This window comes from Equus caballus, chromosome 21, assembly GCF_041296265.1.
Source record: "Equus caballus isolate H_3958 breed thoroughbred chromosome 21, TB-T2T, whole genome shotgun sequence".
NCBI lineage: Eukaryota > Metazoa > Chordata > Mammalia > Perissodactyla > Equidae > Equus > Equus caballus.
The window spans coordinates 16,103,434-16,124,630 of NC_091704.1; the positions used below are offsets into that span (position 1 = coordinate 16,103,434).

The 21,197-nt window shown below is 58.0% G+C and overlaps 1 protein-coding gene across 1 annotated transcript; it reads left to right on the forward strand.

The window, feature by feature from the left end:
* Positions 1-315: 315 nt before the first annotated feature.
* On the forward strand, positions 316-2,714 carry KLF2 (KLF transcription factor 2). The gene is made up of 3 exons (XM_023625367.2): positions 316-501; positions 688-1,510; positions 2,059-2,714. The coding sequence occupies exons 1-3, from the start codon at positions 427-429 to the stop codon at positions 2,232-2,234; spliced, it is 1,074 nt and encodes a 357-aa protein (XP_023481135.1). The 5' UTR covers positions 316-426; the 3' UTR covers positions 2,235-2,714.
* The last annotated feature ends 18,483 nt before the right edge of the window (positions 2,715-21,197 follow it).

The window sequence follows — 21,197 nt, forward strand, 5'->3', positions numbered from 1 at the left end:
CGCGCAGGCGGGAGCCGCGGGGCCCCGGGGATCCCGGGGCGTCACGCAGTGTTGTGGCGCGCGTGTTGACGCCGTCGCCGGGGAGACGCGCGGGGGCGGGCCCGGGCAGGGGGCGCGGCCTGGCGGCGCGCTAGGGGCCGGCCTCGCGGCGCAGAGCCCTGGCGGCCGCAGTGGCCACGGCCGCCGCCGCCCGCTGGCTTATATACCGCGGCTAAATTTAGGCTGCGCCCGGAGCTCGTCCCCATCCGGGACGCGTTTCCGCCGCTGCCGCCTTGGCCCGGCCCCCGCGCGCGCCGCGCCTATAAGGCTTGGGCGGGCCCGGCCGCGGCCCGCAGAGCCGTCCCCGCCCGCCCGCGCCCCGACCAGCCCTGCTCCGGGCAGCCGCTCGCCAGTGTCTCGAATCCGCGTCGGCCCCGGGTCCCGGCCATGGCGCTGAGCGAGCCCATCCTGCCGTCCTTCTCCACTTTCGCCAGCCCGTGCCGTGAGCGCGGCCTGCAGGAGGTGAGGGCGGCAGGGACCGCGGGCGGCGGGGGCGCTGGCTCCGGGTAGCAGAACGTGGGCTGCGGGGTAGTAGAACGCAGGCAGCGGGGCCGGCGGGCTCGCAGTCGTAGAACGCAGGCGGCGGGCGGCGATCCCCGGACCCCGCCGCGCGCTCACGCCCGCGCCCTATCGCCTTGTCACCCGCAGCGCTGGCCGCGCGCAGAGCCCGAGGCAGGCGGCACCGACGACGACCTCAACAGCGTGCTGGACTTCATCCTATCCATGGGGCTGGACGGCCTGGGCGCTGAGGCCGCCCCGGAGCCGCCGCCGCCGCCCCCGCCGCCCACGTTCTACTACCCCGAGGCCGGCGCGCCGCCGCCCTACGGGGCCCCCACGGGCGGTCTGGTGTCCGAGCTGATGCGACCCGAGCTGGACGCGCCGCCCGGGCCGGCGCTGCACGGCCGCTTCCTGCTGGCGCCGCCGGGCCGCCTGGTGAAGGCCGAGCCCCCCGAGGTGGACGGCGGCGGCGGCTACGGCTGCGCGCCCGGTCTGGCCCGCGGGCCGCGAGGCCTCAAGCGCGAGGGCGCCCCGGGCCCGGCAGCCGCGTGCATGCGAGGCCCCGGGGGCCGCCCCCCGCCGCCGCCCGACACGCCGCCGCTCAGCCCCGACGGCCCCGCGCGCCTGCCCGCGCCCGGCCCGCGCGCCCCCTTCCCGCCGCCCTTCGGCGGCCCCGGCTTCGGCGCGCCCGGGCCAGGCCTGCACTACGCGCCGCCCGCGCCCGCCGCCTTCGGTCTCTTCGACGACGCGGCCGCCGCCGCCGCGGCAGCAGCGCTGGGCTTGGCGCCGCCCGCCGCCCGAGGTCTCCTAACGCCGCCCGCGTCCCCGCTGGAGCTGCTGGACGCCAAGCCCAAGCGGGGCCGTCGCTCCTGGCCGCGCAAGCGCACCGCCACGCACACCTGCAGCTACGCCGGCTGCGGCAAGACCTACACCAAGAGCTCGCACCTCAAGGCGCACCTGCGCACGCACACAGGTGGGCGGCGGGCGCGGGCGGGGGCGCGCGCTTCGGAACCCCCACGAGGGCGTGGCCCAGGAGGTTGGGGAGGGGGCGCGCGCTTAGGAGGCCCCCTGGGGCGTGGCTCCGGAGTTGGGGCGTGGCGCGCGCCGAAGAACTTTAGTGGGGCTGAGGCTCAGACCGCTGGGGAGGAGGGGCACGCTCGGGACTCTCCCGGCAGCGTCGCTCGGGATTTTGGGGAGGCGGTGCGCGCTTAGGAAACCTAGGGGGACGCTGTGTCTTAGAACGTTGGGGAGAGGATGCAAGCTTAGGACCCCTCTGGGGGCGTGGCTGAAAACACTGGGGCGTTGACAGGGAGAGGGGGCGAGAATCAGGAGGTCTGCGATGGGGAGACATGCGCCTAGCATCCCCAGAAATTCACAACGCAGCGGGGAGCGGGTTAGGGGGAGGTTGCGCGCGCCCGAGTAGCCGCTGTCCCGGTGAGCGTCCCTGCGTCCCGGGGCTACAGGCAGGCTGCCGAGTCCCCGGGAGGGAAACTGAGGTCCGCTCTCGTCCCCTCCCCGCAGGCGAGAAGCCCTACCATTGCAACTGGGATGGCTGCGGCTGGAAGTTCGCGCGCTCGGACGAACTCACGCGCCACTACCGTAAGCACACGGGCCACCGGCCGTTCCAGTGCCACCTGTGCGACCGTGCCTTCTCGCGCTCCGACCACCTGGCGCTGCACATGAAGCGGCACATGTAGCCTGGACGCCCTCGCCCTCCCGCGCGCGGCCGTGGCGGGTCCCACGCGCCGGGCGCGGCCCCTTCCCAAACTGTGACTGGTATTTATTGGGCCCAGAGGACCGGGCCGGGCGCAGCGTGGCTACCGACGGGGCTCCCCCGACGCCGCCGCCACCCCGGCCCCCATTAGAGACTGAAGGCCGGGTGGGAGAAGACCACGGTCCTCCTTGACAAGTCTTGTTTTCAAAATGGTGCAATAATTAAGCGTCGTCTTCCCCGCCCCGGGTCTACACTAGAGGACGGAGCTGGACGCCTCGTGAGGAATCCAGCCGTAATTCGTACTGTCTGCGACGTTTTCATAATATTGTACATAGTGACTGTGACAGATATTGTATTACTGTAAATAGGGAGACGGGTGGGCATTTTGCCTGCCTGGTTCATTTTTATAAGACTTTTGCTGTTTTTTAATTAAAAAAAAAGTTTGCATCTTTTTGAAAAATCACAGGGCTGGTCTGGCTGCTTGGAGGGGGCGGCTGGGGCAGCGGGTGGGGGCAGCCTGGCAGAGGCGCCGCAGGGGGTCCTGCCGCGCTGGCACCCGGCTGTCAGCTGCTGCCTCTGCCAGGAACCTGTGGGTTTCGCTGAATTTAAACACTGCATTTTAGGACTGAGGGAGAGCTATTTTAAGGTTGTTCCCTGAGCCATAAATTGCCTCCTTTTCCCCAGAACTGGGGAAAGTGCTGGTCCCACCAGCGTGGCCTCCTCTGAGCTGGAAAAAGCCTCACCTGCTGGAACCTTCTGAGGCTCAGCCGACTGGAATGTGTGGGCGAAATGTTCGTCTTTTGGGCAAGGTAGAATGCTGAGTTTCTGACCTGCCTTGACTTTTACTAGTCTTGCTTTTAAGCAGGATTTTTTTTAGGGAGTGAGGTCCGCATCTTGTTAGAAAAAGAAAATGAAATCCACCATTTGAGGGCCATGCATGGTGGTGCTCTTTTCCAGCGGGGACACCGAGGCCCAGAGAGGTGGCGTGAGGGTGCTAGCCTGGTCTGCCTGCCTCCTGAGGGTCCACAGCAACCCACCTGTCGCGGGCATTGAGGGTTTTGAGCCCCTCCCCGCAGGCACTTTGTGTGAGGGAATCACATCACAGCCACTGCCTTTGGGTGGAGGGGCTGCTCCAGAACCCCCACCGCCTACCCCGTGAGCACTGCACTGCCCCGAATGTCTCTGTCGGGAGGAGGTGCCTCTCCCTGGCAGGTTCCCCCTCATCTTCCCCCTTCTTGGGGCCCTGGGTGGGTAACCATGGCCACCAACAATTGCACAAGTTGTTTTCAGAAAGTGAAAATAGCTTGTGAGCAGCGCTGGTTTTAAAACACTCTCGCCCCGTTGCGACAGAGGCTGGGATGTCCTCCCTCCCTCCCTTCGTCCTTCCTCCCTGACAGCAGCCCTGGAAACAGCTGAGAGAGTTTGGTAATCCACAAAAAGCAGAAACGGGAGATGACAATCTGATTCATCTTTCTCGAGTAAATAGCCTGGGTCCACTTCCGTTGGCAGCGAAGGGCGCGTGTGTGCGTGTGCGTGCGTGTGTGTGTGTGTGTGTGTATGTATGTGCGCGCGCGAGAGAGCCTCCTCTAACCTCTCTCCGCAGCTTTTGCAAAAACTGTCCCAGAGCAGAGCGGTGGCCCCTTGACCTGTGGGAACACCCCTCTTTGCTCAGAGCTGCACTGGGATCCAAAGAAAGACTCATGAGAGATTTTAAAGAATTTTTTGTCGGGTCTCCAGCCTTTGCTGTTGAGTTTGAACTAATGGGTAAAGCCATTTTTCTTGCTTGCTCAAAAATACCTCCCGGGTTTCCCCCAGAGGCCTCTGACCCAGCAAAAGCCAGCTGAAACGGGCCCGAAGCTGTTGAGTTTCTGTTTCCTGAAAACGTCCAGTGACGGTGTAGAAAGTGTCCCGCTCCGACACAGCCGTATGTCAGCGAGAGACATGGGCCGGAGCTGGCGCCGGCTAACACAGAGACTCCCCTGGTCACCCTTTCTTCCCCGAATGAAACCGACGTCCACTTGCATCAAATACCTTCTGGGGGTTTCTCAACCAGGGAGACCCAGTCTGGAAAGGGTTTTGGTTGTCACAACTAGGGATGCTGTTGGCATCTTGTGGGTTGGGGCCGGGATGCTGCAAAAACATTCTAGAAGGCACAGGGCAGCCCCACCACAGAGAATGACCCGGCCCCAAACGTCAGCAGTGCTGAGGTGGAGAGACCTGTTCCCGTTCCTAGAAGATCATCATCGATTTTATTAGCAGAGGTCTGGCCCAGGCAGCGACCTTCCACGGCAGATGCCACCAGAGAAAGGGCGTGTCAGCCCCCGTGCTGGGCCCCTCCCCAGAGCCCTGTGAGAAGACACAGAGCCTGAACACTTTTCCTTCCCGTAAACGAAGTTCTGGCGTCCATTTTAGAAAATGTTCAATGTCAAGAAAGAAAAAACTTCCCCTGCCTTCTACCACCCAAATCCCAGTCAAAGGCTTCTGGAGCGAGGGATTTCTGTGCCGTGGTTTAACTGCTTTCACACGGCTGCAATTATCAATGTATTATTTGTATTCTTTCCAGGCAAGGTCATAACCATTTTGCCATATTTTTTCCTCCATGACATGTTTTTAGTATCATTTTAAATGGCTGCATAGTATTCCTTCTTTTTTTTTTGGTGGGAAGATTAGCCCTGAGTTGACACCTGTGCCGGTCCTCCGCTATTTTGTACGTGGGACGCCACCACAGTGTGGCTGATGAGTGGAGCAGGTCTGCGCCCAGGATCCCAATCAGCCAACCTGGGCCACAGACGTGAGGCAGACAGAACTTTAACCACATGGCCACAGGGCGGGCCCCAGTGTTCCATTTAGATGTGCCAGGAGTTGCTTATGCAAATAAGTGCTACACATGTGTATACACACACACACACACACACACACTCACACTTGGCAAGGTTTCAGGTTTCAGGGGCGGGGGAGTTAAAGAGTTGAAAGGGATGAATGTTTTGGGGTGCTTTGGGCATCACCAAAATGCTCTCCCCAGAGTGACTCAAGTGATGGGGGAAGGAGACAGTGGCCGTTTTTCTGCCAGGAGTTTCCTGTGTGTCAGGGAGCGTGGCATCCTGAGCACGGTGTGGTGTGAAGCGGGGAGGGCGGGCTGTCGGAAGGGAAGGTGAGTCCCAGCGCGTGCCTGACTCAGCACCCTGCCCCGTCCGCAGAGCGCAGTTAGCACCCAGGCAGTCCCCAGGAAACAAGCCAGAGATGCCGGGCTCCGCCGGCTGGCCCCACGCCGAGCTGGTGTGTGCCAGACAGGGCATCTGGGCCTCAGCACTGTGACAGCCGGGGCCGCATCACTCTCTGGTGGGGCTGCCCTGGGCGCTGAAGGGTGTGGAGCAGCATCCCTGGTTGCGCTCACACGATGCCGGCAGCACCCATCTCGGTCCGAGCTGTGACAACCCAAAAGGTCTCCAGACATTGCCAAGCGTCCCCTGGGGGCAGAATCCCCCAGATTGAGAACTGCTGGGTTAGCAGCTTCTGTGAACACCGAGGAGACTTTGCATCCATAACTATCTGACCTGAGGGCCTAGGAGGCTGCAGACGTTTAAATCTGCCCGCGGGCGGGAGAGAGCGGTGACTCACAGACAGATGCTGGGGGACCACCCTGGTTGATACCATCTCACCCATCGGGAATTTATTCTGCTGTATAGTGTGAGCTAGGACCTAAATCAAATTTTTTCTAAATAATTGATGCAGGGTTTCTCCCCTTGGGCACTGCTGACACTTGGGGCCGGATTGCTCTTTGCTGTGGGGCCGTCCCATGTTCCATAGGGTGCTTAGCAGCATCCCTGGCCCCCAGCCACCAGGTGCCAGCAGCATCCCCAGCCCTGCAGTTGTGATCCCGAACGTCTCCAGACGTCGCCCGGGGTCCCTTGGACACAGTGGGAGCCTCTGCTCCCCGGGTCTCCTCGTAGGGAGGGTGCGCCGTGGGACAGGACGGGGCTCAGGGCGGGAGTCTCCCCGAAAGGCTGGGGCGCTGGGATTTCGTGCTCCCACCCATCTCTCACTGTGTCTCTGTCTCTCTTTGTCTCTCTCTAATTTGTTTCTCCCTTCTCTCCCCCCTTGTCTCTCTCTGTCTCTCTGATGTCTCTGTCTGTGCCTCTCTCCCCACCCCCTGATTTGCTCTCCCTCTGTCTCTCTCCCTTCTCTCTGGCTGCCCGTCTTCCCTCACCTCTCTCTCCCCCCAACAGTTATTCATTCAGCAGATGCTCCGAGCCGAGTGCTGGGGAAGCAAAAGTGACTCAGAAGTGACTCAGCCTCGAGCCTTTAGGAGCCGCTGTCAACAAATGTTTGTTGAATGACTAACCCAGTGCTAACTTGAACTGAGCTCAGGGCTGGGGGCAGGTGCTTGCATCCCGGGCCCTTTCCACAGGTTCTCGCTTTCACCCTCCCCCCCAGCCAGGTGGCGAGGAGGGCCACCTCTGCTTTCCAGAGGCGCAAAACGGGGCTCACGGAGGGGAAGGCCAGCCCGGAGCCCGCTGCACGGCAGGTGGTGGGGCCACGGCTCGCACCCAGGTGGGCCCAGTCCTGGCGTCACAGTGCCTGGAGACGGCCATGTGCCCAACCGCATGGCGATCCCCGCGTGGTCCTCAGCTCGCCCAACAAACTAGACGTGAAGTTATCACGTGACCCAGCCATGCCGCTCCTTGGTGTAGACCCCAAAGGGTTAAAAACAAGGACTCAGACAGCCGCTTGTAGGCCAGGCCCACGGCCGGACTCACAGCCGCCAAAAGGCCAGAACAAGCCAGACGCCCACCAAGAGACCGCAGAATGTGGTCCACTGCACAGCGGTAAGTCCTCGGCGCTGAAGACAGGGATGGAGCTCGAAAATGTTATCCTCAGGAAAAGAAGTCAGACACCAAGACCACACGCTGCCCAGCCGCTGACAGGAGGGGCCTGGCGCAGGCACAGCCGCGGGGACAGACAGCGGCCGGAGGGCACCAGGACCCAGGGGGGCGAGGGGCAGGGTTCACTGGCACAGAGTCTCTGCGCGACGTGATGCACGGTGTCAGAAACAGGTAGTGAGGATGGCGGCACGACAGTGTGAGTGGAACTGATAGCACAGAATCAAATGCTTAAAAATGTCTAAAATGGTAAATTGTGTATTCTGGATATTTTACCACAGTTTGAAAAAGAGGCTTGGGAGTCTCCACGGTGAGAGCCAGGGTGGGGGGTTTCTGTGAGTCAGACCCTCACAGACATAGGGCCCACTTTGCAGGTGGGAAGATGGAGGCAAGGCCGTGTCCATGGGACGGAACCCTCGTCTGCTGGAGAGGAAAGTTCTTCCCCACTGGGATGCTTCTGCCACTGGCGGTCACTGGGTCTCTCTGGGCCTCAGGTTCCCCATCTGCACACAAGGGCAGTGGACCCGCTGGCTCCTCCACACGGCCCTATACGGGGGACAATGTTGTCTTCCCCCATAATATCAGATGGCGTCTGCTCGCAGCTCCCCATTCATTCCAGAATAAACCCAAAGACTTCATTGTGGCCTGTGGCGCCCACCTCCTCCTGCACCCTTCTCCTCTCACTCCTCTGTGCTCACTAAGCCACACTGGCCTCCTTGCTGTTCACCAAGCATGCCCTTCAGTCCTGCCCCAGGGCCTTTGCACTTGTTGTTCCCTGGGCCTAGAATGCTATTCCCTGCCTTCTTCCCATAGCCACTGGTAGCAGCCAGGCTGAGCTGTACTGGGGGTGTCTCTGCAGCCTTGAAGCCAGAAACCAGATCCTTGGGTGAGGGCAAGAGACTGCCAGACAAAGGGCCAGAACCCCGGGTGGCCCTAGGCGGGAAGAGGGTGGAAGAAGCTGGCTTTGGAGTCTCAAATCCCAGCCGCCTCCTCCCCACAGGTGAGTGGCGCCCTCACTGACGCTCGGCACATCATTCCTACCAGAGGCCACGGTCGGGGAAAGCCCGGCAGAGGCACTGTCTCCCCAGACTGAGGCCCAGCGGTGTTCCCAGAGTCGTCTGCCGGCGCCAGGACTCCCACTCTGCAGGGTGGGTTTCCCCCAGCTGTGTGGGCCCAGAAGCCCGGGTTCACTCCGTTTCATGAGGAAGGCAGAGAGAGGAGGCAGATCTCAATGCCTCACATTTCACCAATTTCAATTCTTCTTTTTTTGGAGGAGAGGGAGGGTGGTGCTGGTACCTGTGCAGTCATTTGTGGCTCTGGGAGCAAACAGACACACCCTTCACTCCTGCCTCAGGGCCTTTGCACTTGCTGTCCCCTTGACCAGAAATGCTGTTCCCTGCCTTCTTCCCATGGCCAGCAGCTCTTTGTCCTTCAGGGCCCTGACATCCAGCTGACCTCGTCTGCTCCCTGGGATGGAGGACTCAACGCCCTCCTCCCAGTGGACAGACACTTGGTGACTCCTTTCAAATGAGTGGGCTCCTCCGGGCCTGACCACACATTGGCAAACAGTACCCGAATGCATGGAACTGGGGGCAGATGAATTCTTCAATGTGCCAGGGGCTGAGGGTGCATGGAGATCCAGAGAGGGGAGACACCTGCCTGGGGCCACACAGCGTGAAAGCTGGGTTCCTTGGAGTTCTTCTGTCTCCCAGATCCTTACCCAGGCTCCGCATAGCCGAGACCGAGTGACCGTCCTGTCCCCTGAGGTTCTGTGTCCCAGCCCCCGCCTTGGCGCCCGCACATCCCCGCACACCCCGGGGCCTCAGCTGGGCCTTCTGGGGGGCACAGCTGGCTCTCTGCCTCACAGGACGCCCACCGACCTCTGCGCCTCCAGTGCTGGGGCTCCTGGCTGACCCAGCTGGGAGGGGTGGGGCGGGGGCTGCGCGCTCGGTCATCGGGCTTCTGGGAGGGAGAAGGTGCATCTAGCTGGAACGCAGGGGAGGAGGCAGGGATGAGCCAAGGCTGCGGGGCTGAAGGGCAATGGGAGCTACGGAGGGTTCAAGGCAGGGGTGGTCGCCCATTGGTGCCCTGTCCCTCACGCCCTGTGACATGGTTCCCCCGCTGTGCCCTGTGGCTGGGAGGGGCCCCCTTTCCCTTTCCAGGCTTCACATTCTTCTCATGGTTCCCTCAGCATTTTTCACCCCACATTCCGGCAGCTCTCTGGGGGCAGAGGCCAGGCCCGGGTTGGCACCAACCAAGGGAGCCACCCCCGTGTTCTAGAGGGGGCACAGCCCCGGGGGTGGGGACAAGGGTGGGGGCAGGGACTCGGCCAAGACCTTGCCCCCAGCCTGAACACTCTCCCCAGCCTCTGGCTCCCCCACCATCCCTCTCCAGGAGTCTCCATCTTCCCCAACTGAACCTCTGTCCCATTAAACACTCCCCCTGCCCCTCCCCCAGCCCCTGGCACCCTCTGTCTCTGTGAGTGTCACTCCTCTAGGGACCTCATATAAGTGGGATCACACAGTATTTGTCCTTTGTTGTGACTGGCTATTTCACTCAGCATAACGTCCTCAAGGTTCATCCATGTTGTCACATGTGTCAGAATGTCCTTCCTTTTCAAGGCTGCATAATATTCCTCTTGTGGATGGGCTGTATTGTGTCTATCCATCATCTGTAGTGGACACTTGGCCTTCTCCCTTCCCGGCTGCTGTGAATCGTGCTGCCATGAACATGCTGTGTGCATGTGTCTTCCAGACTCTGCTTTCACTTCTTCTGGCACTCCACCCCCACATGGGGCCGCTGACCCTCTCGTTCTCTCCTTTAAAGATTTATTTGCTGCCACTCAGAAGCTCAGCGGTGTTTTTCTTCTCTGAGCAGCTCACCTGGGAGCCGCCGGCCCAGACCGAGCCCTGCAAACGCCCCTGCATGCTCGGAGCTCAGTTCTTCACCAGCTCGCTGCTGTGTCAGCTCGAGCCAGCCACACTCCGAGCCTCGGTTTCCTCCTCTGTGAAATGGGGCCACAGCGGGGGGAGGCGAGCACCGCCAGCGCGGGTGGCAGGCCAGCGGAAATGGGGTTTCGCAGCAGCAGGGGCTGTGCAGACAGGCAGAGCATCCTGGGAGCCGGACAGGCCTGCGGTCGAGGTGCCGCTCACACCCGGCACGCCCGCCCAGCCCCCAGGCAGCTCTGCCAGCAGTGAGCTGCGCCCGCTCCCATGCAGACCCGGGGCCTGGGACAGCCTCCTGGAGAGGGGACACAGACGCCTGCAGGCCCGACGCCAGGCTGGGGCCTGAGCCGGGGTCCCCTCACCCCCAGCAGGGGAGGAAACCGAGGAATCCAGGTCGGCATGCAGGCCGGTGCAGCAGAGGCCGTTCGGTGGACAGGCCGGCCGGCCCTCCTGGGTCCCTCGGCCCTCTCGAGCCACGGACACACAGCCCGAGGGAGCTGGACACACCGCCGGGTTCCTGCCCACAGCACACTGCTCGCCAGGCTCACTCCGTTTTAACCCTGAACAGTGCGGACAGAACAGCCTATGGACAAGCCTTTCCCCTCCCCCCCCCACCTCCTACTTTTTAAATTTGGGGAGTCCAAGGGCAGCTAGACTGAACAGCCAGGAGAGGAGCACCCCGAGCAGCGGCAGAAGTGCTGTCCTGCGGCGCACTGAGCCTCCCGGCCAGCAGCAGAGCCCACCGTGCCGCGCAGAGAACTGACCCGACGCTACACAGGCTCTCGCACGACGCAGTGCAACTGGAAACCTCAAACAGGGAAATCTGGCAAACTCCGGCACACGTGGAAATTGAACACCCATCATATAGGAGGACCGGCTCTGAGACTCGCTCAGCAAACCCCGGCAGTGAGTGGGTCGTCCATGGGCTGAGCTCCAGGGCTCGGGGTGGGGTGGGGACAGAGCTGGCTCGGTGTGCGGCCTGGGGGCTCCTAGACTCATCTGCAGATCTGGGGTGTTCCCCGCAATTTTCTATGGTTCCCATGGGGACGTGGCCTCCAGACTGGGAGCCTGCCCTGACACACGCACGTGACCCTCTTGCCCCCTAGAGCAGCTCCTCATGGCTCTGAGGCTGCAGTGGGGACCCCACCAGACACACTCCTCCCTTGCTCATTTAGAACATGCTGGAAATGCCTTCATGGTCAGCTATGTCCCTCCTCTGAGCCTCGGCTCCTCCCACACGCCCTACCTCCCATCCTAATCGCCAAGTCCCCTGTCCCTGCCCCAACTCGCCCTTGCTCTTCTCAACTCCACATCTTTGCACAGGCTGTTCCTTATGCTGAAAAGCCCTTCCCATGTGTCCACGGGGCAAACTCTAGTCTACCATTCAAGGCCTAGCTCAAGGGCCCCCTTCTCCGGGAAGCCTGCCCGGACTCCCCAGCAGAAGCCCCGTGCCCCCGCGCAGCCTGACCCCACTTGGGTGGCAGTGCGGGGATGGGTGTCTGGAGTCCCTATCACGTGGGCCCCAAGCAGCCGGCAGTGAGGGGGCTGCCTGAGAAGAGGGCAGCACTGTGAACTGGCGCAGCAGCTCTGCTCCCCAGCACAAGGCCAGACCCCAAATCCAGGGCCTCCTGGGGAGGCAGGGTTTCTGATCGACTCCAGGAGAGGCCATGATGATGCAGGGTAGTGCTCAGTGTGCAGTGTAGACAGGACGTGGAGTCCATAGGTCCAGGTGGACCCCGTGACGCAGGGTAGTGCGCAGTGTGCAGTGTAGACAGGACGTGGAGTCCGTAGGTCCAGGTGGACCCCGTGATGCAGGGTAGTGCGCAGTGTGCAGTGTAGACAGGACGTGGAGTCCGTAGGTCCAGGTGGACCCCGTGATGCAGGGTAGTGCGCAGTGTGCAGTGTAGACAGGACATGGAGTCCGGCGGCCAAGGTCAACCCCGGCTCTGGCGCTCACCTCCTGGCTGTGGCCCCAGGCAACTGCCTGGTCCCCTCTGAGCCAGACCTTCCCCCTGGGCTGATCAGAAAAGTAAATCAGAGGGTCATGCTTCCCACCACACGGCGGGTGCTCAGCATCTGCTGTGCCCTGCCCTCCGCCCTCCAGTGCAGGTGCAATCCCATCTGGAGGGTCTGGGGCAGGGCCCAGAAGCCGGCATGCGTGCAAGGCCCTGGGGACCCTGGCTCGGCCTTCTATGGGCCACACTTGGAGAGGTGTGGCCCTAAACTGGCACAGTCATTCAGGAAACAGTTCTGCCACACTGCTCGGGAGGCTGCCGTCGTGCCTCCCCCCGCGGGTCCCTATGCCCTCCGCCTCGATCACCCCGACTTCAACCTTGACCCCAAGGTGGCCTTTTAGGGACTGTCCCGAGCCCAAAAGACACACTCCTTGGATAAACCCCTGGTCTGCGGCCTCAGGGTTCAAGGATGTTCCGAAGCAAGGAAGAAACCGGGACTCAGGAGCCGGCCCGCGCTGGCCGCCGCTCGGCTGGGAGGCGCCAGGGGCCCATGCCGGTGCCCTCCCGGCAGGATTCTGCGTGTTCCCCTGTGCTTCTGTTGAACCCCAAACCTCACACACATCCTGACGTCTCATTTCCTCAACGTGGCTGGGTGACGGGCCAGCTCTCGGGGCCTGTCGGTTCGTTCTGAGTCATAGGGAGGTCTGTCGAAGGAAGGGTTTCTCATCTCAGAAGTTGGCGGCTGTTCCCCAGCACGCGCTGCCCCCACCTCTCTGCCGGCATCCCCGCCCGCCAGGAGCTGGGCTCTCGGGGACTTGGAGGGGCAGCCCTGGTGACGGGGCAGGGCTGCAGGCACTGGACAGGCCTGAACAGGGCTCCTGAGCTCACCCCTGTCAACCTGTGACCTGGGTCCCTGTTTCCTCCTCTGCCCAAAAGGGTCGCTAGCGGCCGTCGTGGCGGGGCGCTCTCTGATGGACCGGGCCTGCGCTGTGCCTGGTAAACAGGAGGTGCTCAGTGAAGGAATGCTGGCCATTATCGAGAGAGATGGTGGACTCCAAAGGAGCAAGCCCATTTGTTCTCCTTAGTCCTGCTGGTCTCTGGGAGGCGGCGCTGGGGGTGGGGGACTGCCATGTTTTGGGACAATCCCGATGTCACCGGCAACTGCCCTGAGCTGACCTCTGGACAGGGAGACTCTGAGGGTCCAGACGGGGGCACCCAGGGGGAGTGTCAGTGCTGCCGCCCCCACGCCAGCTGTCTCAAGTGTAAGCGAGCCTCACATGGGGGTCTTTTAAGTGGCAGGGGCCCCTGAAAGATTTCTGCCTGGAGGAAAAATTTTGGCAATTGGTTTTATTATTGTTGTTGCCTAGTTTAAGAAACAATTGGAATGTTCAATGCAGCACTATTCATAAGAGCCAAAAATAGAGAACCCAAGTGTCTGTCAACGAATGAATAAATACAGAAAATGTGGTCCATCCGCACAGAGGCAGATTACTCAGCCACGAGAAGGGCTGAAGCCCTGACACGCGCTACATCGTGGATGAACCTCGAAAACATCAGGCTGAGAAAGAGGCCAGACGCAAAAGACCACAGGCTGTGTGATTCCACTTATGTGAAACATCCAGGACAGGCCAATCCACAGAGACAGAGGCAGATTGCTGGGTGCCAGGGGCTGGGGAGGGCTGCTCGTGCGGTGAGAGCTCCTTTTGGGGGTGATGGAATGTTCTGGAACTAGGTGGAGGTACATGCACTAAATGACACTGACTTGTATACTTTAAATGGTTAATTTTATGTTATGTGAATTTCACCTCAATAAAAATAAGCAATTGGGAATAGAGGCTTCATTTGTAAAACTTTGCTATTTTTTTTTATTAAGGTTATGAAAGTTAACCTCCTTGTGAAATTACAGTTGTACATCATTATTAGTCATGTTGTAGGTACACCACTTCACCCCTAGTGCCCTCGCCCCACCCCCCTTTCTCCTGGTAACCACCGATCAGTTCTCTTTGTCCATATGTTAACTACCACCTATGAGTGGAGTCATACAGAGTTCGTCTTTCTCTGTCTGGCTTATTTCACTCAACATAATACCCTCAAGGTCTGTCCATGTTGTTGTGAATGGGACGACTTTGTCCTTTTTTACGGCTGAGTAGTATTCCATTGTACATATATACCACATCTTTATCCAATCATCAGTTGCTGGGCACTTAGGTTGGTTCCATGACTTGGCTATTGTGAATAAAAACTTTGCTTTTTTTAATGAAATTCTTTTTGTGAATGTGAATGTAAAAGAAAATTCATCATTGGATGCATGGATAACAAAACATGGTACACACATATATACAATGTATATACATGTATACAATGTAATATTATGCAGCCTTAAAAAGGAAGGAAATTCTGGCACATGCTACAGCGTGGCTGAAGCTTGAGGACATTATGCTCAGGGAAAGAAGCCAGTGCTGGATGAGTCCCCTCATACGTGGTCCCTAGAGGAGGCACACTCACAGAGACAGCAGGCAGGACGGAGGGCGCCAGGGGCCGGCGGAGGGGGAGTGAGCGTTTAATGGGGACAGAGTCTCAGTTAGCAAGATGAAAGAGTTCTGGAGACGGAGGGTGGCGACGGCTGCACAGCAACGTGAATGGGCTTAACACGACCGAACTGTATAGTTACAAATGGTGAAGACTGTGAATTTTACGTTATGTGGATTTTACCACAATTTAATAAAATTAATAAACTAATTAATTTGGAAAATCAGACACAGCCAAGAACTAACCTGCAGCCTCTTAGACTCCCAGACAGTAACTCCTCACCTGCTGTGCTGGCAGTGACATCCGCTCGTCATGTCACCAACAGATGCACAGGAAAGGTGAAGGTTCCCACTTCTCTGTGCTCATTAGGCAACACTACAGAGAGCGCTGGGAACGTGTGCAATGGGATATGTGAGTGATTTTCAGGGAAACAATGGATTTCCCATTTTACGGTTTAAAAAAATTCTTTTTAGCCTACCCATTTGTCAGCCTGGAGTCAAGACGGGGTTGAATATGGAGAGTGGGGGCATCGAAAAAACGAGCTGACCTCGGCATTATCATTGGAGTCACGGAAGGCGCCATTCTTATTTCACATAATTTCCTTTTAAACACATTGACTCAAACGCATGGGGAAGCACAGAGGGGACCTCTGGTTTAATGGCGGCGTGAATGATGTAGCGTTTAATTTTATTTTTCCAAGTAATGCCGCCTGCACCCTAGAGAAAGATAGAAATCAAATTATACGGGAATCAGAAACTGTTCAGCCCTAATGAAAAAACAAATTCAGCTGGAACTCTGTGAAGGCAAAGAAAAAGTCTGGCTCACCACTGCCTCCCCGGTGCCCAGCTCAGGCCTAGACCAGGTGTGGCCAACTATGGCCTGAGGGTGAAATCCGGCCCCCAACTGTTTTTGTAAATAAAGTTTTATTGGTACACAGCCACAAGCATTCATTGACACGTCATCTATGGCTGCTTTTGTGCTACAGCGGCAGAGTCGAGTGATCGTGACAGAGACCACATTGCCCTAAAAAGCAAAAACGTTTGCTCTCTGGGCCCTTACAGAAAGTTTGCTGTCCCCTGGTCTAGAACAAAGTGAGTGTCAGTAAAAGTTTGCTGACTTAAGCCAGATTCAAAGCATAATTGGCCTCTGGCAGCATCTGTTTCTGAAAACACAACTGCGTTTGAGGGCATCTGATTCTTGAAGAAATAGAGCAGCTCCACCGTGTGTGGTTCTCCGAGGCTCCCAGGGGAAGGGACAAATGACAAACGTCAGGAAAGAGTGCCCCAGGCCCCAGGGCGCGGGCGAGTCATCCCCGCCCTCGGGTAGTTGGGGGAGGTGACTGGGAGAGGATGGGCTCTGCTGTTGTTCAACCAACTGCACGTGGAAGAACTTTCTAGAGCAAGTTTCACAGCTGCCACAGGCCCTCTGTGAAGGCCAGACAAGGCCAGCTTCCCTAGTCTCCCTGCCTGCCCGAAACCCTTACAGAGGCCTTGCCAGAGGCTCCGTCTGTCCGGGGTCCCTGTGCCCCCAAGAAAGGGCCTGCAGCCCCGGCGCCACGGGCCCTCCCTGCTCGCAGGGAGGCGCCACGGCCCGTGCCCGATGGAGACTCCCACTTGTCTGCTCAACCACACTTCCGAAGAAGAATTTTAGTGTGGGGAATACATGCGGCGCCCCCCCAGGAACTGGGGTACAGTGTCGACAAAATGTGCCTTTTTTAGGCTTCAAAGGGGTCAGTGTAGACGCGGGGGAGGCGGCTGAAGATGCAGAAAGAGAGTTGCTGGAAGTGAGGCAGACGCCCTGAGGACAAAGTGTTGGAAAGCCCACACGCAGGCCTCCTTCCAGGCCCGGCCCGGGCGGGACGGAGAGGTGGCGTTGTGCCTGAAGGGAGCCCGCAGCTGGCAATCAGGTCCCCGTGCCCCTCCACCAAGTGGACATCCTCCTGGGCCCCGTCCAGCTTGAGAGACAGGACAACTGGAAGCCCGCACACCTCGAGAAAGTGCGGTGGGAAATGGCAAACGGGGATGTTCTCCCTGTCGGCCAGATGCTTCCCTTCCCCGGGCGCAGGTGACCGCGCTTGCTGGAGGCCACGCGGGTCAGAGGGCCGAGACACGGGACAGAGGTGATGGCTCTGTGGCCTCAAACAGATGTGCTGAGAGAAGTGGTCCCCAGGGAGGCTGAGGACCCCGGGCGTCCTCCTGAGCTGGGAGGGGTCTGCTCCGTGGGAGCTTCTGGGTCAGGGGCCCGGAGAGCCGCCCACCGCAGGGCCCGCGCTCCAGCTCCTGACTCCACGCAGGAGCTTTCCAGGCACGAATGCCAAGACAGTTCCAGTCAGGCTCATCGTCCGCTGTAAAAATAAGCCCTGTGAAGCGGTGACACTCTCACTATACAGTCCAGCAGGGCCACAGAAGGGCAATGGCATCTGTCCTCCTCAAGTGGAAAGTCCCTTGGTCAAGCCTCTGAATTAAAGACAACATCTTGGTTTTGAATGTGGCCGCCGTTTTCCCGAATGGCGGCCGATCCCGGACTTGGTTGCACAAGGCACCCAGCACCCTGGGGGCGCCTCTCTCCCCAGACCTTCCGTCGAGCAGGTGGAGAGTCAGCGGAAGGTCTGGGTCTCCGGCCTTCCTCCCGTGACACCAGCTGCCTCTGGAGTGAGCCCCCAGCGCAGGCCCGCGCTGCCTCGCACGGTGCGGGCGGCGAACCAGAATGTATTCGCTCTGCTATCAAAGCACAAAGGCTCAGTGTCTCAGCAGCCGCGGCCTTAATAACCATCTGAATCAGTAATAACAGAACCTGCTGCCGCTGGCTGGGCGGCGGGGGTGGAAGGGGTGGGCTTGTTCCACGGGTTTAGAGTTTCAGTTTTACACTACGAAAAAGTTCTAGAGCGCTACTGCACAACAATGTGAATATGCTTAACACTACTGTACCGCACACTGAAAAATGACTGAGATGGTAAATTCTGTGTTATGGGGGTGTGTGGTTTTTTTTCACATTTAGTAATAAAATAAAAATCAGAAACAAACGACAACTATGACTCTTCTGACCACCTTCGGCATCTCAAACGTGCCGGGAACCCTGCTGTGGGTCCCCACAACTGCCCCGAGAGAGACGCAGTATCTCTACTTTACAGATGAGCAAAAATGACTCCGCGAGGTGAAGTGAGCGCCCCAAGGTCACCCGACACCAGGAGGGGCTGCATTTATGCCAAGCCTGGCTGGCTCAAAGGCTGCGCGCTTTCCAACACACCCGTGGCCTCGTCACCACTGCATGTCTTCTCTGGTCTCCCTCTGAGGAACAGGAGCCACAGGTCTTGTCGACCACATTGTTCTTCTACAACCAGAATCCTCACTTCCTTTCAAAAGGGTGTTCACGGTTGAACACGGCTCCTAGAGTGGAAACTCCGCCCTTTGTCTTGAGTACAAAGAAGAAACATTCATTGCAGACCACTATGGCAGAAGCCCTCAGGCTTCAGGGCCTCGGAAAGCCCTCTCCCGCTGGCTGGAAGGTCAGCGCAGGAGAACCAGAGGGAGGTCACAGAACTGCTCATTGACTAAACCTGGATTTCTTATAACATACTAGCTTTTCTTAAGCTTATAAATTATACATTATGCTATATTACATTTTATCATATATTAATATTGACAATTATATATATTATTGATTTACATTATGATATATTATGTTATATTAAACTAGTGTTATTTAAACTAGTATTTCTCCCTTAGCTATCAAATACTTATCAAGAGTGGACAAAATATTTTTAAAAAATTTTTTATGCATGGAAAATAATTTATTGAAATATATTTGACATATAACGTTGTGCAAATTTAAGGTGTACGACATGTTGATCTGACACATTATGTATGGTGTTGTGGTTGCCATAGTAGCGATAACGAGCACCTCTATCATGTCACATAGCTGTCATTCCTTTTTAGGGGCTGGAATAATGGAGTTCTGGTCTCCTGGCAAGTTTGACAATTATAATAGAATATTGTGCCTACGTGCGGACGAAAGGTTTTAAATAAACTAGCAGAATGACATCTAGTGCATTTTCTTCTCTTATGTAACCTGAAATCCTAAATGTGTGCCTTGCTAGAGACTCCAATAATCATCGTAAGGCCTTTAAGAGGGCCAGCCCAGTGGCGCAGTGCTTAAGTTCACGCGCACCACTTTGGCGGCCCAGGCTTCTCAGGTTGGGATCCTGGGTGTGGACCTACGGCACTGCGTATCAAGCTGTGCTGTGGCAGGCGTCACACACACAAAACAGAGGAAGATGGGCACGGCTGTTAGCTCAGGGATAATCTTCCTCAACAACAAAAAAAGTTAGAACTAAGGACTTTGAGAGGTAGAATGGTCTTCACCGGTGGCTTGGTCCAAGCTCCTTGGCCAAATGAGGAAACTGAGGCCCAGAGCAGTTGCGTGGCGCTGCCCAGGTCGTGTTGCAGAGCGCAGCCAGCCCCAGGGCGAATCAAAGTGGTGTGCAGAGGGCTGGGGCAGGCGGTGGGCAGCTGCGCAGCAGGCCCGCAGCCCGTAACCTCTCTGGAGCACACTTGCGATAAGGATCGCATTCCCACTTCCCTTTATATTTTTCCAATAACAGCTCACGATACAATTTGTACACCTCCTGGTAACTTTTACTGGGGAAAATTTTGGGAATTAAAAAAAAAAAAGACCACGTTTCAAAGGAACCAGATCTGATAAGGGAGCATAAATATTTACTCCATTATTTCAAGAGGCAGGTTGTTTCTCAGACGCTTCCTGTTTTAAAAATAGCTTTCCACAACTGTTCCAGGACTCGAATGTCCTCTTAAGTGAAACTGGCTTTGAAGATGCAATTTTATTTACTTGGAGCAACTTGCAGATCATGAGTCATCCTTTTTCAGAATGTCACTCGATCGGGCCACCTGGCCCTCGGGTTCTGGTCCAAGGGCACCTGGAGCCACTGTGCTCGACCTCAGTGGGTGGGGCACCCGCTGCCACAGTGCGAGCCCGGGGGGCGTCGCCTCCTACAGGGTCAAAGGCTTCCAACCATCAGGACGGTAAATCAATGACGTTGTAAAATCAAGCCACTGCTCGTCCGAGAGAGGCGCCTGGAGGAGGGGCGTGACTCAGGTCTGTTAGGTGTGGTTGCGGTGTGGCCCTGACATGAGGAGGGCCATGCTTCTTACGGATGCGGACTTGCACGCAGAAGGCTGAAATGACGTCACAGCTGAATTGCTTCAAAGCGCCTTTGCAAAGAGAAGGAAAAGAGAAGCCCCGGAGAAGAAGGGGCAGTAGAACCCGGATGAGAGCTGAGGCGATGGGGTCTGGGGGTCTGCTGCCCTGTTATGTTTGGAGAGCTTCATAATAAAGCTTTTCAAACTGGACAGACTGTTTTTCAGGAAAGGGTGTGAGTGTTCTCTGCCAAGGAAGAGGCAGAAAGAGCCTGAGGGAGTGCGAGTGGGATGGATGGGTGGATTTGAGGCCGACTGAGGGGTGTGTGCGTATGTCCGTGTGAGTGTCTCTGAGTGTGTGTGCAAGGCTGGGGTAGAAGGAAATGGGATTCAAAACTGGCTCGGAACTTTTTGTGGAAGATTAGACCTGAGCTAACATCTGCCGCCAATCCTCTTTTTGCCGAGGAAGACTGGCCCTTAGCTAACATCCGTGACCATCTTCCTCTACTTTATACGTGGGACGCCTGCCACAGCATGGCTTGACAAGCAGTGCGTGGGTCCACACCTGGGATCCGGCCAGCAAACCCGGGGCAGCAGAAGCAGAACGTGTGAACTTAACCACTGTGCCACTGGGCCAACCCCACTGCAACCTTTTTTGAGGGGTCTGGGAACCTCTGAGAATCTGATGCAAAAGTCATGGACATCCTCCACCAAACAAAGTGAGAAAAATCCACAAATGCACATTCAGAGGTGTGTGGACTCCCCACGGCACCCATCCCCACCACCAGGCCCGCATTCCCAAGGAAGGCAGGGTCTTCTGTTTCGAAGATATGAAGAAACACTTTCTGCACCTTTTCTAGGTACAGCAGATATGGAAAGAAGAGCAGGCAGCAAGAAATAAACCCTTTTTAAGACCAGCAAAATGCTGGGGCCCCACCACTGGCTGGCTTTGGGGCTCTGGGCAAACGAGCGCAGACATCAAGCCTCGGTTTCCCATCACGAAAATGGGCTAACACCCCACCCTCCTCACCTACAAGGTGCTCTGAGCTTCGAACAAAATGGTGGGAGGGGAATCACTCTAGAAACTGTGAGGATTTCACCAAGTAGAGATTGTGGGTCTCATGTTAGAGTGGGGGGCTGAGACCACCTCGGAGAAAGGGCACACGGTGCCTTGCCCACAGGGACTGAGCGCTGGCCTGCGGGTGGGGCTTCTGGAGTTATCCTGATGGCTCCCCCGCAGGAGGAGGGGGCCTAGGGATCCCCCGGCCTTGTTCCAGAGGCCGCTCGCTCTTCCAGGGAGGTCTGGGGGCACCCCCATTCCACAAGCCTGGCCCAGGCGCCAGGGCTGCGGCGATGCTGACCACAGAGCAGCACGTCTGTCTCTCGGGCACCAGGGGACTCCACCCCGTCCAGGACCGCAGGGGTCCCTCGTCCGTAACCTGGAAAAGGGAGATTCCCAAGCCCAGCTGGGGCCACACTCTCCT

What these genes read in the sequence shown, in the direction of transcription:
- KLF2 (XM_023625367.2), top strand. Translation starts at nt 427, where the DNA reads ATGGCGCTGAGCGAGCCCATCCTGCCGTCCTTCTCCACTTTCGCCAGC. An exon ending in GTGAGCGCGGCCTGCAGGAG is followed by an intron (nt 502 to 687) that starts GTGAGGGCGGCA and finishes TGTCACCCGCAG; the next exon opens with CGCTGGCCGCGCGCAGAGCC. An exon ending in GCACCTGCGCACGCACACAG is followed by an intron (nt 1,511 to 2,058) that starts GTGGGCGGCGGG and finishes CCCTCCCCGCAG; the next exon opens with GCGAGAAGCCCTACCATTGC.